Source organism: Conger conger, chromosome 1 (genome assembly GCF_963514075.1).
Source record: "Conger conger chromosome 1, fConCon1.1, whole genome shotgun sequence".
NCBI classification, from domain to species: Eukaryota; Metazoa; Chordata; class Actinopteri; order Anguilliformes; family Congridae; genus Conger; species Conger conger.
In genome coordinates this window covers 5,588,495-5,607,097 of record NC_083760.1, presented here as the reverse complement: position 1 = coordinate 5,607,097, position 18,603 = coordinate 5,588,495, and the positions used below count along the sequence as shown (strand labels likewise).

Sequence of the window (18,603 nt, the reverse complement as noted above, 5' to 3'; positions counted from 1 at the left end):
GGGAGAGAGGGATGATGTTGACGACAACGTCCACCATCTTCCACCCATTACCGCTGTAGGCACCATGACTGGGGTTTTTTTTTTTTTTTTTTTTTTTTTTTTTTTTTGGGGGGGGGTACACAAGCCTGTTCAGTTGGGATTGTTGAATCTTCTTGGTTCTTATTTTGTTTTTTTTTGTTTTTTTTCACTTTCCCAAGATGCTGAAGTCGGGGGCTGTCGTTCGTCTTTGGGAAGCGTTCGGACTTCAGGGGTGGGGGGAACAGGATGATGGTTGGCCGGGGGGGGGGAGGGGGGGGGTACTGCTTTGCTTGGGGTGGGTTTTTTAGAAACTCCAGCCTCATGTTCAGACCAGGCCTGAGTTTCAGCCATTGGTATGGTACAGGGGAGCACGCGGGCTTGTGGAAGGAGAAGGGGTTAACACCCTCGAAGCGAGCCGTTCCATTGTCCTCTTGCACAGGGCTCGCTCGGGCTGTTGATCCTTTCCCGAGCGGGACCGTCTGCTCCGCAGTGTACCTACCCACCCATGAAAGCGGGCCTACAGGAGGGATTGAGGTCTGCTTATAAATGCTTCTACGGCAGCAAGCATTTAAAGAGGATTTAAAAAAATAAGGTAGGGAGACTAACTGAGCCTTAGAACTTACTGTGAAGGAATTTTCTTTTTTCTTTATTGTTTTTTTTTTTGTTTTGTTGTTGGGCGTTGTGTTTTAAGAACCTATAAGATCTGAAAGGGAATTAATCTTACTCTAATATTGCAGTATTTTAAATATTTGACTCTTGATTTCTCCACAAAGTACCGAGTCTAATGTAGTTTAAAGACCGGTTGCTTCGGTGGTTAGAATTGCCCTATAATGACCTCCGAAATCTGTAGGTGTACGCTCAAATTGTCTAACTCCATTCGGACAATGCATGGTTTTGGAGCTTAGTTTTTAAGTAATATTCTAAATGCATATATTGTCGTGTAAGGACTTTAAAAAACAAAAAAAACAAACACAATTGCAATATCATGTCTGTTGCTGTAATCTATATTTTTTAGAAATGATTATTGAATAAAGCTGTGACTAGTAAGAACGTGAAGAATGCTATTCTGCTGTATGAAAAGTGGTTTGAGGGATGTGGTAGCCATGTGAGGCACACTTCGCCGAAGGGACTCGGTGACACGCGACGGTAGCCCCTGCTCAACTGCCCGGGCTCAAAAGCTTTGCGGCAGACGCAACGCTGGAACCACTTCCTGTGCCGTCCGATGCCCGGAATCGACAGGGGCGCGCTGCAGAGACTGAAACAGGAAGTGGTCATAACCCTACACTACTGCTGCCTGCACCAGGGTTTGGGCGCCTGTCGTCCCACAAACGGTTAATCCCCTGCTGCCCTCCATTCCAAATAAAATGGAAGCGACTAAACCATAGTCCATCAAAATCTCTGCTTGATACAGGCAAAGGTAACAATTGTGGGATTTTTCTCCCCCCCCCCCCCCCTGTGTTTTTGGTCCTTCCATCTTTTATATGGAGAAGAGGGGCTGGGATGCCGCTACTGTAATTTAGGGACGGTGTGATGAATGAGTCTCATAAATGATATGCTTCAGCTGCAATCCGGCCCAGCCAAGGAGCACAAAAAAAAAATGGATCCCGATTTCAATACGCTTATGCATTTCTGCTTGTGCATTTAGGCCCTCCTGTCCTAGGGGGGATTCCCCCAGAAACTGCCTAAAGAGCCTAAAAGCCCTACCAGTCCAGTCTAGCCCGTTGCCCTGTAAATTGGTACAAACTTTCCTGAATGTACGTAGAGTGTGCTAGGCATACAATGAGCGTGAATGGGAGAGGCTGCTAAATCTCATGATGGGGCTGACAGATGGGTTGGACTAGATGGTTTGCATAATGCTTTTTTTTTTGTATTTTTTTATTTTTTATTATAAGTGGGCTTCAGCCAATCCTGTGAGCGTGTCCCAGGCCTATTTATGTTCAACGTCAAGCAGGAAAGCTTGGCTTTGCGGCGCTGTGGCATCTCACGTTAGAGAGGTGCTACCTTGTTAACTGGCCTGTTCTGAATTTAGTGTGAGGGCAGGGGGCAGGATTTAAGGCGTAATGTGCCGAACATGAAGCAGGGGGATGTTTAGGTTGGGATCGTTGCTTGCTTGCTTCTCCGCATGTGCTGATGGAAGTGTCTGAGAGGTGTAAGAAGGCGTTGCTGAAAGTTGAACAGAATGACTAGTAGTCCTCTAGCACCACAGCGCGTATTCTCGTAATTTTTGCGCGATTTTTAACATTTATTAAAATCCGCAGCTAATGAATACATCTCTGCGTACAGCTATACTTTTCAATGTTAATGGAGGGATGCTTTTAATGTAAAAAGCGATATGATCAAAACGTAGCTTTGGAGCAGAAGCCTGGTGGTAATGGAGGAACTGAAATCGCGGCCCCTCTGAAATGCAGTCGAAACAAAATGGCCGCCCGGTGCTTGGGGCGTACGTTCTTTTATACTTGTGTGCCAGATGTGAGACGATAGTCTGGGAGCCGGTTCGTTTGAGTGCACAGCCCCTGCTTTCCGCGGTGGGGCGTGTGCACACGGGCAGACGTGATGCCCAGTGACAGACGACGACCTCATTGGGCGAAAGTTGCCCCGCCCCCCCCCCCCCCCCAGGCGAGCCTTGTTGTACATCAGTGAGCAATTCGGTTGGGGTTGGGGTTGGGGTGGGGGTGGGGGTGGGGGTGGAGGGAAAAAAACCTCCTGGGCTTTAAAAGCAAAAGCTGAGGACATGACCTGTGTGAGCCGGCCTCCCATTGGTCGGTGGGTGGCGTGATGCGTGAGCTGGCCCAGTAGGAGCCATGGATACGAGAGGGCGATGACAGCGATGCCTCGCTGGGGGGGAGGGGGGGTGCGGGAACATGCACATGTTTTGTTTCTGATTTGAGGGATTCATTTTTATTTTATTTTTTGAAGGAGAGGAAATTGTGGGGGTAGGGTAGTAGGGTAGATTTGGGGTGGGGGGGGGCTGTAGTGGGTTTTGGAGGGGGATGGAGGCACTTTGCAGAGTCAATGCAGAGTTTTGGTTAGACAAAATTCTGTTTTGGTCAGTTTTTTTTTTTTTTTTTTTTCCTCCCCTCCTCAACCTTTCCTTGACTCGGTCCCCATTTGCTTTTAGTTGATGAGTGCCATTCATGTTCCATCTTGCAGAGAGGAAAGCCTTGTGTTCTCCCTCAGACTAGGGCAGTGTTTCCCAACTCCGTTCTTCGGGACCCACATGCCAGAAGCTTTTCGTTGTAACCAGTAACTCACACACCTGATTTAATGATTGAACCAATCACACCACAAAAATGCCCTTGATTAGTTAAATCGGGTGTGTGAGCTACTGGTTACAACAAAAAACCTTCTGGCAAGTGGGTCCCGAGGACTGGAGTTGGGAAACACTGGACTAGGGGCAAGGAGCCCGCTCTAGCTTCACAGCTCGTGCTAGGGGGTTCCACCGCCATTGGCTTCCATACCTCATACGGACTGGAGATCAATGAAACCTAATGGACGTGGACTCAATGCCACGCTTTTGAATTCTGCGTAATCTTTGTGCGAGTGTGCCGCGTGTTTGTATAACTTGTATAACTCCTGTAATCGTGAGTGTGAATACTCTTGTTCGTTCATGATGATGATGATGATGATGATGATTGTATGGGGCTGGCTCAGTGAAGCGGTCTGCGCGGGCCCGTCTCGATTTAAGTTTGTTCTGGAAGGTTTGTACCGCCAACACTGTGAAGACCCTTCGACGGGACCCTGGGGCCCCTCGATGGACCGTCTGGCTCATTAAGTAGCAGCAGAGTTTCCTGTTCCTGCCTCCCCCCCCAGCCTGGTTTTCTCTTCACCATGTACCGCCCCCCCCCCCCCCCCCCCCCCGCACAATATCCACTGGGGGCAGAGCCTGGGTTCCTGTTGTGAACGCTGCAATTACCCACACCCACCCCACCCTGCAGTGATGTCCTTGTCCTGCTGCTACGAGTGCAAAATAAAGACTTTAATCTACACCTCGCGTGAGTGTGCTTCAGTGTGTCCCGTGTTGTCGTTTTCTTTCCTGATACAGTGAAGGATGTAGCTGTGCTGGTTCAGACGAATCCTTCAGTTTCCTGTTTCCTGACCATGTGACCCAACCCCCACCCCCCACCCCCCGCCCCTGCCCCTGCCCCTGCCCCTGAATGTTGTGTTCAGCCTGCCCACACTGAGCATGCTCAGACCAGCCCCCTCTCCCCAGCTGACCTGACAACCCCAGCCCCCAGGCCTATAATCCCCTCCGCCCCCCTCTCCATCTGGATTCTCAAAGGAGGCTTATCCTCATCCTGACTTGCATAGTTTAATCCATTTGTGGCCCATTCCTTTATTAAAAAGCATTTCTTTCTCTATTTTCCTAGTTTTGCTAGTAAATCACTTCCATGTGGAGGATCAGAACCAACAATTGGGTAAAAGAGTAGGTTGGAACAGTGGTTGCGGGTCTGTGGTTCAGCTATAACTGCAGAAGGACAGAGTTTGGTTCTGTGAGAGGCTCTGTAAACATTGCCCTCTGCCCCATGCCTTGGCACTCTCCAGTGCAGAGACCTGGGTAATGGCCTGTACTATGCTCGTTAACCAAACCACCTACAGTCACATAAACAGCCCAGAAACCCTGAAGATGAGACGGGGAGTTCCCAGGATCCACTCTGATTGGACATTACTCACTCCGATTTATTAATCACACTTTTCCACAAGCTTGTGGAACATCCTCATTGCAGCATGTAAATATTTGGAAAGGTGACCATTCAGCCTCCAACCCAGTATCTGACAAGTGACCTGTTCTCTGACCCAAAAATACTGTTCCCTGATCGAGGTTAGGTTGGATCTAATTGTGAAACATGTTTACCCTATGACATTAAAAGCTAAAACCCAGTGCAAACCTATAGCATTAAATCAAAGCTTGATGAAAGTAACCTGCGTTGTCCGTTCCAGAAATTGGTGTACGTACACTCTGCATTGCGTGTTATCGTTAAGACGGCTTCTCAGTTTGGCATTTCCAACTTGGTCACAGCTCATTTCCACACTACCCTTTAGAGATCAGCTCAACAGTCGGTGGCTAACCACAACATCTGCACTGGCACGCTCGTCCGTGCCAAAAAGCAATCAAGACACGTTGCAAGACTACAGGAAGCGTCTCAACAGCCTGGTACCAAAACAAAAACAAAAACTGGCTTCTGCAAATTCCAAATTGGGGCGAAGGACATGATTCTACGTCATTGCTTTCGAAAGTTATTAAAACCCACAAGCAGCATGACTCATTCAAAACAATAACGAGGTGAAGTTGTTTTTAAGTGCTTTTTAAGGTGAAAAGAGGTGGCTCAGGTCACCTCCTGTTCCAGTATGCAGCCATGCCAGCCATTTTGTGCCAGAACGCTCTGCACGCTTCAGCTGAAGTGGACAGACCGGACATTATCAAGCCAGCTTAACTGGCCGATGGACAGATTGAGGGCTGCATTTGGGAGTTGGGCCAGGACACAGGATGACAAAAAGGAGGGAGTTCCACTGGTAAGTTCCAATGGGATCCTAATGACCATTGTGGGACACCACCTTGGTTAGACGTTCTGTCTTAAAACACGACAACAGTAAATGGCTACTTGGCCCAAACTCCCAATTTGAACAGAAAAGTAAACAAGCCAATTCTATTCCAATTGACAGCACTTTGAAGCATTGTGGAAGGCTGCCGTTTTAGAGGGCCTAAATTGTGCTGCTCAATGGTGGAGAAGATTTGGGTTAAATTTAAAGAATTCACATTTCTAATGAAACACACTTACTCTTTGCAGCTGACTTATGAGGCCTGTCTTGTCATGCATGTGGAATGCCCCTGAGGATCATGGGAAGGATTGTACAGCTGACTTCCAGCCAAGTCAGCTCTTTCTCCAGTGTCAGTTGTGCTAACAGGCTTCTCTCTACTGATGTTTTTTCTTAAATAAAAATGAGACGTGCCTGCAACCAAAAACACAATGAAAGTACCAACTCCATCTCCAAGTCAAACCTTAACTGAAACAAGATGGCAAAGAAGGAAAAATTAGCGCTGTTTTTATTAGTTTCATGTACAGAGAGCTTCATAAAAGTTGTATAAAACTTGTACACTCAAGAGTAGTATTTTAAAGAACAGCACCAGTTTTATTTGTCACAGTAGCGATTGCGTGAGATGGGGATGCTCTTTTCGTGCCGTCGCCTGCATCTCTCGCACGCTCTCTCCCTCTCTCTTATTTTCACTTCCTGTAAAGTCTATTTCAAATTGAATGCCTGATGTAAACACTGCCAGTGTTGCACATTTCCCCTCTAAACCGGTCGCAATCAGCAAGCTGACAACCAGCCAATCGGAGCTGGCTTTTCGAGAGAGGAGAGCGCCGACTGGGTGTGGAAACGTGCGCACCTTTGATGAGCCGGAGGTGTAAATAAAGCTGACAGCTTCTGCTGTGGACACGCCTACCTGCGTAGTAACAACGGGCCTACCTGCGCAGTAAAAACACTCCTACCTGTGCAGCCCCCCGGGCTGTTTGGAGGGCAGGTGACCTGCTTCACAGAGGAGAGCAGCCCAGGTTACCATGGTTCCCCCTGCTCTTGAACCTCAAACATGATGTCAGAGTTAGACGTCTGTACTGCTCGACTTCTATCGACTGCAATTCTGCTCAAGCAAAAAAAAAAAAAAAGAGGAAAAGTTAACTTTTGATTTGAAAAATGTGTTCATTTTGGCGGACCATGTGCTTTAGCCACTAGTCTGCAGGTAAGGTACACAACTGCCACAGGGATGGTTGGTGGTTCAAGCCCCCGGTGTAACCAACGATAAGGTCCATGCAGCTGCTGGGCCCTTGAGCAAGGCTCTGAACCCTGCATTGCTCCATGAGGGGTTGGTCTAATCAACTGTAAGTCGCTTTGGATAAAAGCATCAGCTAAATGTACGGTAATGCAAACCGCAATGTAAAGTCTAAACACTTAATTAACTTCAGGAATTATGTGATTGTTTTCACGAACCTTTCATCAAGTCTGAGTGAAAGTCACAACAACAACAACAACAGGGGCGGCCTGTAGCGTAGTGGTGAAGGTACATGACTGGGACACGCAAGGTCGGTGGTTCTAATCCCGGTGTAGCCACAATCAGATCCACACAGCCGTTGGGCCCTTGAGCAAGGCCCTTAACCCGGCATTGCTCCAGGGGAGGATTGTCTCCTGCTTAGCCTAATCAATTGTATGTTGCTCTGGAAAAGAACGTCTGCCAAATGCCAATAATGTAAATGTAATATAATGTAACAAAAACATGCACTTCATACACACGGTTTACAATCTGTATCTAATAATTTGCTGTCACTGTTACAGCTATGGTGAGAGAACCAGTGTATGGACAGACTGCCAGGCCTGTGTCTTGTTCTGTGGTGCACGCGCAGTGTCGTACAGTGAGAGAGTCACATGGTACGAATCAACCCAGCGCGCTGGCCTAGTGCAGCGTCTGCCAAGCCCTTTACGGCTTTTTAACGCTCACTCTCACACACTTCTTACTGTCCTTTGAAGCCTCTCCTCGTTCCTGCGTTTCAGGAGGCACGAAGCAAAAAAAAAAAATGCAGCTCACTCTTTGATGAGCTCCACACCCAGAAAGTACACTAGCGCTCAATTCAATAATCATGTAACTTTTACCATTAGAAATTCAGCAGCACGGAAGTGATTAGCATTTTTTTTTTTCTTTGTTTTGTCTTCCCCGTTGCTCTGTCAGTTGGTCCTGAGGGTTGTTTACACATTCCTCCCGCTGCAGTCAGCATATACCGCCATGTCCACGCCTTCCCCTGGCCAACGCGCTCCCAACAGGAGCTACCTCCCCGGAGTGCCCCGCAGCCCAAACACCGCAGGGGGCAGCCGGGGGCCCTCCCGAGAATTTACTCCTGTTACAGTTTTGGGGGTGAAGGGTTAGGGGGTGGATATTGCGTTTCAGTCCTCCCCATGATTTATACCCGGGTGCAATTCCAGGTTATTTGGGACCCAGGGGACAGGTGCTGGGAGGATTTGTGGAATCAGGGCAGCGAGGAGCTGCTCAGCCAGAGAGAACCAGGACAGGAGCTGGGGGTCATTCACAAACGGTTGCTAACGCTCAGGGCCCCCCTGGTTGGACTGGCGAGCTGCCAATCGTGAATGGATAGTGGCCCTTTGTCAGGATTGGCTGAAAAAGCAGGGAAGAGGCGGGACCTTGATTCAGGGCTTGAATGTGAGTTATGAAACCCGTCATGGTAACGACACAGGAAAACATACAACATGGCTGCCGGGGAGAGGTGGGAGGTGAGACTAAGAACTCGGCTCCTGATTGGCTGAACTGTGTCATGTGACTGGGATCCACTGGTTGTCTTGTATGTAAATGAGCTGTGCTGGATCATGTGCCCTGTGCAATGTTTCCCCTTTGTTACTGTATCTCTCTCTCTTTCTCTCTCCCTCTCTCATACACACACACACAGTCTCTCTTTCTCTCCCCCTCTCTCTAAGACATACATACACACACACACACTGTCTCTCTCTCTATCCTTGACCTTTGACAGCAGGTTTTTCTGAAGCTGTGTGAGGGTGTCGGTTGTCGGGGCGATGGGAAGGGAGCAGTGCAGACACGGCTGACTCTACAACGAAGCCTTTGTGCTCCCGTCTGAGTGCCTGTGTGTGTGTGTGTGTGCGCATGTGTGTGTGTGTGTGCACGTGTGCTCATGCGTGGGTGTGTGTGCATGTGTGTGTACATGTATGTGTGTGTGTGCATGTGTGTGTACATGTATTAATGTGTGTGCATGTGTGTTTGCGTGTGTGTGTGTGTGTGTGAGTGTGTGGTAGTGTGTGTGTGTGTGTGCGTGTGCATATGTCTCTTCTTTTTTGCATGTTTTTGTGAGCTTGCAAAAGTTTGCCTGGAGCAAGTCATTCAGAAAGAAATATTTACATGGTGACTGAAACCAGAACTCAAGAACACAAGACTTTCACACTGTACTGGTTAAGACAATAACAGACCAGATCCCCGTTATGTGATATAATACACCAACATTACTGATTATGTGAACATACTGTACATTACATGAATAAACACTGTATGTGCACAATTAATGAAATTAATAAAAACATTTCAATAAAAGTTTAAAATGGTACTGATTCAACCTCTCTCACTATACTCCCAACAGCCTCACGCTCTGCAATTCTCAGTGTCAAATCGACTCTGAAAGCGGACGTTTACATTCTACTGGACTCTGCCGGAGATGAATTAACACAGGACGTTGCGCTACGTGTGGTGTTGACTGCGTGCGGTCTGTCATGTCCAGGTCTACATGCATGCTGGTAAAGTCAGGTTCAGTTCCATGTCGAAGCTGCATTCAGATAAGAGTCGGTCTGTTCTGGTTCAGACCGGTTGTCACCCAGACATGTTTGAGAAAACAAAGTCGATGTGCAAAACTGCGGCTATGCCCCACGAGCAGACATCAGCGGCACGCCTCGCCGTGTCAGAGACACCGTTACATCACCGTGTGTTTTTCACCCTGGGGGGGGGGGGACTCTGAACCAGACTCTGAAGGGGCCCCTTGACCTCCCCCCCCCCCCACCACCACCACGCAGGAAGTCTCAAAGAGCAGGCCAGGCACTTCAGAGCGGCTCAAACCGGTTTCAGATGGGAAAGGGGGAAGGTGTTGTGGAAGGGGCAGTGCTGGCATTTCTGTTCCCACTGTGTTTCCCTTCCCATGTATATGTGTGTGTGTTTCCTTAAAACCCCTATGGACCAGTGAAGTGGAACAAAAGTTCGTCAGTTACCAAGATGCAGATTCGTGACAATATGACAATGACCAAACAGCCGGTGACTGAAGGGGGTTCACTTGATTGGTCGGTAGAGTAATCTGTGGAATGCGCATGCTGATTGGTGAGACTAGAGATCAATGGAAGCCTAACACCGGGTATTGAGTTCTGTTTTGTGTCACTGGGTTCAAGTGGAACCCCCTCACGCACACACACATGCGCGCATGTGCACGCACACATACAAATACACACACACATGTGCACATGCATACACACACACACACATACACAAACACCTCACAAATGGAGGCAGTTATGCAACAGAAATTCCCCTGAGGGATCATGGGAAGGAAAAGGTTAGGAGTGGAGGACTGGCTGTTTTGAGTCATCATCTTGGCTCTTTGAATGATCCCCCCAGGACGTGTGGAAGGCCATTAACAGAGTTTTACTGTTATGTGTCCTAGTGCCAGATCCTACACAGAATGCCATGCTGAGTTCCCCCCCTGCAGTTAGCAGAACTTCTTTGTAAACAAGGGCTTACCTGGCGCCTTACCCAGATCCCCCCCCCCCCCTCTGTCCAATCCTCTACCTTGCACCCCCCCCTGCACATCAGACCCCACCCCCAACACCTGGCACCACACACACACACACACACACACACACACACACAGGCACACACACACTCACACACACTCACACTCACACACCCAAATGCCAGCGAGGGAAAGGTTGCAAGTGCCTGACATGCTCTGAACCCCAGAAAAGTCAGGGAACAATTTCCTCTCACCCCTTCTTTATTTAACTGCAGAGCAGATACTGTATGCACACACATGCACACAGACACACACACACACACACATACACATGCACACATGCACACACACACACACACACACAGGACACACATGCACATACACACACACACACAAACATCCACACACATGCACACAGACACACACACACACACACACACATGCACACACACACACACACACAGGACACACATGCACATACACACACACACACAAACATCCACACACATACACAGGCACAAACATACAGGCACACAAACACATACATACAGAAACTCACACACACACAAAAACACACACATGCACACACACAAACGCACACACACTCACATGATCTCACCTGACATCCATAACTGTGCATATGCACCGCGCCTCTGTTTTAGGGCCCCAGTGAGATTCTTAGCAGCACAGTGTGCGTTTGAAGCTGGCTTCCCGTGTTTGTGTTGCTTGTTGCAGATTTGGTTGTAAGCTGCGTGTTGCAGGAGAGCTCCTATGGTCTGTTCCCATGGAGAGCTTCAGAAGTAAACTTCGCTCTAGGCCTGGGCGTGCTGAGGCACGCTGGGGTGCACAGCGCCCCCTGTCTGTGGCTGTAAAGGATATCAGGACAAGCCGCTGATGTATTTGTGAATTAGGGAAAGGATAAGGTACTTCCAAATTATTTCACAATATATTCCCTGATTCATACATCAAGTTACACAAATGAAATAGGGAAAAAACACCACTAAACATACTCGTGGAAATGACCAAAATGATTTAATCTGAACTGTACATTTAAGCATGATTTATCTCGCTCTGTTTGCATATCCCAGAGATGGTACACACGCACTTCCGAATCAGTGGAATCCTTAAAAATCTAGGAGCTACACACACACACACAGACTAGACAGAGCACAGGAAATCTACTCCAGGCCCATGCACTCGTAAAGTTAGTGAAGTTAGCAGAGGGGAGAGGATAACTGAGGTTTTACTTACTGCTGATAATTACAGTGCGCCCGTGGCATGGTAATTTGGGCGGAAAGTGAGCCGCCTGTTAGCGATGCTAACAGTTCTTTAGCTTTGTTGGTGACTTTATGGGGCGTAATAAAGTCTCCATAACCGTTAGGCCGTAATGGCCTTAGACACGTGACTCTGAGCAGCCCCTGGGCTCAGCTTCCCCTGGCACGGACGTGATCCGTCCTGCGGCCGCGCCGTTGCTAAGAAAAGGCAGAACAGGGCGTCTGGCCTTGGTTGGAAACGCTGAGCGGTTGTGTAACAGCTGAATGAATCTATTAGAGAAGTGGCAGGTATTCACACTTCATAAAAGACAAGAGTTATACAAATGCTACATTTAATATGACAGCGTAAAGTGCGATGTCACGAAACCATTATTTTAGTCGTTTTTTTCTAGCCCGTATTTGTTGTTAAAAGGGTATTCGATAACTGGGTCAAAGGTCACCCGTTTCCCAAAAGTCCCCATCTTTCCGTGAGCTGTTATTTTGGTGAGAATGTTGAGCACTGTAAGTGTGTGTGCACATATATACAGTAACATATACGTGTTGCATGAGGGCCAGACGTGCTCTTCGCCATATGTAGAGGTCACACGGTAAAGCGAGGAATGCTTCGCGTTCCCGGGTGTTGAGAAACGATCGAGGAGGGCACTTTCGGTAAGCGTCCCACCAATAGCTGCCCGGGCGCTGGGTGGAAGGAGAACGAGGGAAAAGAGGGGGCTCAGGGTTTTAGGATCTTTCCAGAAACTCTACCCCCACATGCAAATGTGATATCCTGCACATGATAATAAAAAGGAACTTGGTTGACCCTGCGCACACATGGCACTCTGCTTACTGGCTGCTCGTCCCCAGCTGCATTCTGGGTAGTGTGCATGTCATGTTGTGAATCTCCACCCATGTGCTGGAATCATGAGTGGGCGGGACCTCGGGCATCATACAGTACGCCGGGATCGGCCAATCGGATCGGGGAATGGATATTTGCTCATATTCGTCTCAGGTTTGTTCCATGTGTCTGCCCATTTTAAGACAGGAATGATCCTATAGGGTCTGACTGACAGGGCCAGCCCAGAATGCAGCACACACAGGGTTCAGGTCAGGACTACCCTGTGTGTGTGTGTCCTCATATGCACGCTCACACACACACGTGTGCGCATGTGCGCGCGTGTTACATGCACTACAGCCACAGAGACTCACACACATGTAAACACATGCGCACACGTGTACATATGAATATAAACACACACACACGTGCATGCATGCGCACACATGCTCGTGCACATTCACACACATACACACACACACACACACACACACAAACACACAAATCCATTTCCCCCCAAAACCATTTCATCAATCCAGCCCCAATTCCTCCAAGCATTTAGCTCATATAATACACATTTTTAAATACAAGTTTTCATTTTCCAGGATAACTGGACAGAGAAGAAAGAGAGAGGGAGAGAGAGAGAGAGAGAGAGAGAGAGAGAGAGAGAGAATCTTCGCTGTGTGTGCAGACCCTTTCCATCGCTGACAGTGAAAGATGGCCGCTGCACGCGTGCTGGAGGAGCAGGGTGCGGGAGATGCGGGAACACTATGTTCTGTACACTGTGTTCCGCGTCTCCACCAGGCCGGGAAATAATGAAAGAAGAGAAACGCAGAACACGCGATGAAAACCGGGCCTCTGCTGCCACCTGCTGGCTGATCGCGGTACTGAAACTACAGGCAGCCGTCTGCAGGGACGGACAGGGATAGTACAAGGGGGTCCCATTCATAGAGTTAAGATTAAGTCCACAATTTACAACAAAAATGTCAATTAGTGAATAAATGGTGGAATATCGTTGGTTGATTAACCTATCAGGGAACACCAGATGAGTCAGGTGATTGAAGAAGCTGGATAAAACAACGGTAAACTAATACTGAATGTCACTGTCAAGCACCATTCATCTACTTCCTTTAGGCACACACACACAGACACATATAAACACATATAAACACACACATGCACACATACACAAACACACACAGACACATATACAAGCATACACACAGGCGTAAATTTAGAGATGTCGGTCAACGCAGAGGTCATGCTTTAGGGCAGCGTTTCCTAAAATATGGGCTGGGAGTGGGGACCCACAGGAGTACATGTCCCAGGGGTCCCAGAGTGAGTCTGGCTGTGCTAGGAAGTGTATTTGAAGGGAGTAAATCCACATGAGAAGAGACGGAATCAACCTTTCCTGGAGGGTTGTAGAATCAGCCTTTCTCTTTATACTTTATACTCATCAGACCCTACACCCCTGCCAGACCTCTTCGTTCAGCCTCCACAGGCCGCTTGGCAACTCCCCCTCTCCGAACCTCCACCTCACGCTCACGACTACTGTCTGTTCTGGCTCCTCGGTGGTGGAACGAACTCCCCGTTGAGGTCAGAACTGTAGAATCTCTCCCCACCTTCAAGCGCAAGCTGAAGACGCACCTCTTCAAGCAGCACCTCTCCCCATCCCTCCCTACCTCCCTGTGAACCTTAATTGTTGTCTCTGGGACTTGCTTTGTGTATCGGTATTTTTAGTTGGCTAGGTAAGCTTGTTTGGATAGTTAACTTTGGTCACTTTTGCTCTGTTTGTTTGTTTCTTTGTTCTTCGTCCTTATCTTTGTACAGGTAGCAGTTGAAATTGTACTTCCCTCTAGGGTCTTTCAGCGAACTTATCCCTGGTTATGGGTATGCACTTTGTTGTACGTCGCTCTGGATAAGAGCGTCTGCCAAATGCCAATAATGTAATGTAATGTAATGTAATGTACTTGGTCATGGAGATGTCACCGTGCTTCCCTGTCTACAATAAGACTATCTATCGTGAGGCACTGAGACTTATAAGTGTTTCCCATCACTGTGTTTTATATGAAATAAAGTGGGCTGGCCCTGTCTTTACGTGACGAGTAAAGTGCTGGCTTATGTTCATTTATAGACCATTACCTCCCAGCATCCTCAGCCTACCAGACTCAAAGCACTGTGCTGCTGCCAGATATGCACTAGATACTACAAGAATGGTTTCTCCTGACTAATTGTCCTGTTGAACTCAATGGAGAAAATATTCAGGAGAAACTATTCTTGTAGTAGAATATGTTTTCTTCTCCGAAATGAAAGTTAATCATTTTTTGCCAGGAGCATTTGGTCTGTGCATCAATCCATTTTTACCTTCTGTGGGTCACCTTTACATTATTGGCATTTGGTAGACGCTCTTATCCAGAGCGACGTACAACAAAGTGCATTCCCATAACCAGGGGTAAGTGCGCTGAAAGACCCTAGAGGGAAGGCAGTGTTTGACATTGACATTTAACTATGCAAGATCAGGTGTTTAATTTGTTACTCAACAAAATGCTCAGTGTTGGGTTTGCCATTTTGACCATTCGAAAAAAAAAGAAGGATTAATTGCGTATCGAGCATGCGCTTAAGCAACAAGACTGCTCAGAGCTACAGGGTATTATAAATATTTATGAGCAAAGTTACACCCAAGATATAGCCAAGATAAACACCATAAAACAAGATGTGAAACCTCGCACTAAAGATATGGTGAGTGGCCCGAACCTGATAGAGGCCTGAACGTAAAGTTAATCATAACCTGGAGGTGCTACCGAACTGACACAGAAGCCTTTTCCTCCACCAGTCTGCTGACTGGGAGTACTTTCCTCCACCAGTCTGCTGACTGGGAGCATGTTCCAGTTCTGCTGACTGGGAGAAGTAGGTCAGGGGCCCTGGCTGGTCGCTGGGCTCCGAGGCGGGGCGGGGGTTTATGGTTCCAGGGGTTGAATAGCAGTGCCAGGTCCCGGTGAATAATGTATACCGCCTTTTGCAGGAGACTGAAACTTTACCCCACCTGTCAAGACGAAGCGTCGGCACAAAATGGCCGCCGTCGCACTGCAGACCCTCCCCCGCAGGCCAGACCGAGCTGCCGTTTTTTAACCCAACGGTCACTGCGCGCCGCGCCAAACAGGAAATGACAAAGGAGCCAAGCCACATTTTAAAAAAGCACACAATAACTGTGACCGTCCCCTGATCTCATGAAGTATTCATGCGCGTCCTGAAGTATTGATGCCGTTCCTCGGAGTAAACGGTTAGATTACCGATAGGGACTCCTAATTTCTCTATTATTAAAAACCGTTGGCGCATCCGGAACCGTCTGCAGCAGAATATCAACCACCAGCACAAACACATCAGCTCAATAAGTCTAAATCTATGTGAGGTGTGGCCACATCCGATTAGGCTGATTTTATTGAACTCTTTTCCAATACAATACAACTTCCTAGACCCAGAAAGAACTGAATTACCCACAGAAAGTTACTTTTGTAGGAATGTTTTGAAACCCTATATATAACAATATGAGAAACCTCAGACTTATGAAAGTTTTATGCTCGTCTCTGTCTGTATATGTGGGAAGATAAAAACGTGTTTAACGTATAGTGAATAATGGCAGTCGGGGAATATGTAGTGTAGTGGTTAAGGTACATGACTGGGACACGCAAGGTCGGTGGTTCTAATCCCGGTGTAGCCACAATAAGATCCACACAGCCGTTGGGCCCTTGAGCAAGGCCCCTTAACCCTGCATTGCTCCAGGGGAGGATTGTCTCCTGCTTAGCCTAATCAACTGTACGTCGCTCTGGATAAGAGCGTCTGCCAAATGCCTGTAATGTAATGTAGTCATGGATGGCCATTTCTCTCTCTCTCTCTTTGGGGGAAGGGGGCTCTGGTGTGGTCTAAAATGGCCGTGCGCAGGGGCAGCGGCGTTGTGAGTTTGAGTCTGCAGCCCGGTCCTCTCACAGTGCGCACAATGGGCCCGGCCGCTCTGAAAAGGCCAGCTGAAATTTTCATGAGGAAACTCACACCTGTTTCCAGGTAACCCGCGCCGGGGGCCCCGAGTCCAATCCTGACTGGTGCGTTCGCCGTGGCGACCGCCCCCCCCACACCCCCCTCCCCCCTTACCAGCGCTGACACACGACGGAGAGACACCGACAGCGGCTCACGACCGAGGAGACGCACCGAACCCGGCTTTAAAAAAAACAAACCATGAAACAACAGCAGCCGGCGAGCGCTTAGAGACGGAAGGCATTCTCACCCCGGCGGCGCGTCCGTAGATGGGAAAGTGAAGAAGAAGAAGAAGAAGGAGGGAGGTTAAAAAGGCCAGGAAGAGGACGTGTTTCACGGTAAAGAACGCGTTTTCACAGCACCGAACCCCAACACGCAACCATGAACCCGCTTTGGAAGGTGTACAAGAGCAAGGTGATGAAGACCATCAACCCGGAGGCTGAAGAAGACACCGTGACAGAGGTAGAGGACCACCACCTTCAGCCTCTCTGACCTCTCCGCTGTCCCACTTTCTGCGTGGTGTGCGGAAGTGCTTTCTCCACTGAGCCCCTGCAGCCGCAACACTGACCCCAGATCAGCTGTCTGAGAGCAGCTGCACACAAGTGCACTCCCTTGAGAGCTGATCTGAGATCAGTGTGGTGTCTTGCATTAGGGAATGGAAGGAGTCAATTGTGCGTATGCATGTGTTTGTGTGTGTACTTGTGTGTGTGTATGTGTGTGCATGTCTACGTGTGAGTGTGTGTGTACGTGACTGAGTTTGTGTGTGTGTATGCCAATCTACCTGTGTGTGTGTGTGTGTGTGTGTGTTGTGTGGGGCGGGCATTCTATTGTCACACAACAGGCGTGAATGGGTATTGTATTACCGTCTGGTGTTTGATATTCAATTCAAGGGCACACATACAAAAAGCAGTGTTAATTTTACCTGATCTCAGTAGGCTACTTGAGGACAAGCAGGTTTTTCCCATTTAACAGATATACTGCATCTGAACACCAACGCAGAACATGGAACTTGGTATGACAGACAGAAAGCCAGATCTCTCAGGTTACCGCCGAGTTTTCCCTGTGCTTTTACCCAGAGGGCCAAAGTCCAGTCCTGAGAAACCAGGACAAGGCGCCGGGTTTATGGGGGGCAGAGGGTCCGTTTATGGGGATAAGGCCCTAGTTCTTCACCCCATGCTTTGCCCCTCCACGCACTCCGTGGACACAGATAATCCTCACTGACGTAGAGACGCTGGCTCCTACAGCACAGTTTGAACGGAGAGATATCCAGAAAAACCCGACCACCCACATTTTCCTCTTCAACGCTTTCGTACAGTTTGACATGACAATCTGAACCACAAACTGCAGTGCGTCTCGTTCTGCTCTTGGCCCACACAACTATGAAACGAAACGGTCAGAAACGCCTACGTCCCAAAGAATATAATTTTAAGAAAGGCACAATTTTAGAGAGTTATCAAGTTTCCTTTCCCCCGCGGTTTAGCCTTCTGCAGAAAGAAACTGCTTTGACCACCGGCCAAACCGACAAAAACCTCGACAAACGGCCAGACTTTCTCAGCGAGTGGAGTTTTGACGAGGATCGCATGGCGGTAGCAGAGAGGGTCTGTTTGATTCAGGCCGGGCAGGCTGGCCTAGTTCTCCGAGGCTCGGATACCTGACCCTGAAGTCAGGCCGAACGTGGGGATTAGGTGACGGTCCGGTGTCAGGAGATGAGAGGCACTGCGAGCCGCCATTAATCACCGCACGCGGCCTGTTCTGTCCGCAGAGGTGACTGGAGAGCCCAGCCTACACGGCTATTTATCGTGCAGCCATTCCCACACCCAGCGTGACCTGGATAGCTGCAATAGCTCCATATATACAGCCGGATATGTACCCTATACGGCTGATGTGTTTAGCTACTGGGCAGGCCCCACATGCTGTAGGAGTCAAACCCGCAACCTCCACACGTAAAAAAAGCCTGGTGTCGTAAATTGTCAAACTGCTATTTTTTTTTATTTATCGGTACTTATGTAAAAAGTTGTCTCCCGAAAAAATCTGCCATTTTAATACAGTCTCATAATGGCATTTTTGTCAATGAGTTTGCCTCATTGACATATGTTCCTCTACATTATATGCCGTTTTCCACTGGTGGTGTCGCATAAGGAATGTGAAAGCATCTAAAATCGATAATGCGTCTTTAAAATGAGGTTTGATA

The 18,603-nt window shown here is 48.3% G+C and overlaps 1 protein-coding gene across 1 annotated transcript in view; it reads left to right on the top strand.

The window, feature by feature from the left end:
- Nucleotides 1–16,793: 16,793 nt before the first annotated feature.
- The window catches only part of LOC133121706 (uncharacterized protein C1orf232), a 5,419-nt gene continuing 3,609 nt past the window's right edge, over nt 16,794–18,603 (top strand). The window contains exon 1 of the mRNA XM_061231103.1: nt 16,794–16,874. Coding sequence (XP_061087087.1) covers nt 16,794–16,874 — 81 coding nt within the window. The remainder of the gene's footprint in view (nt 16,875–18,603) is intronic.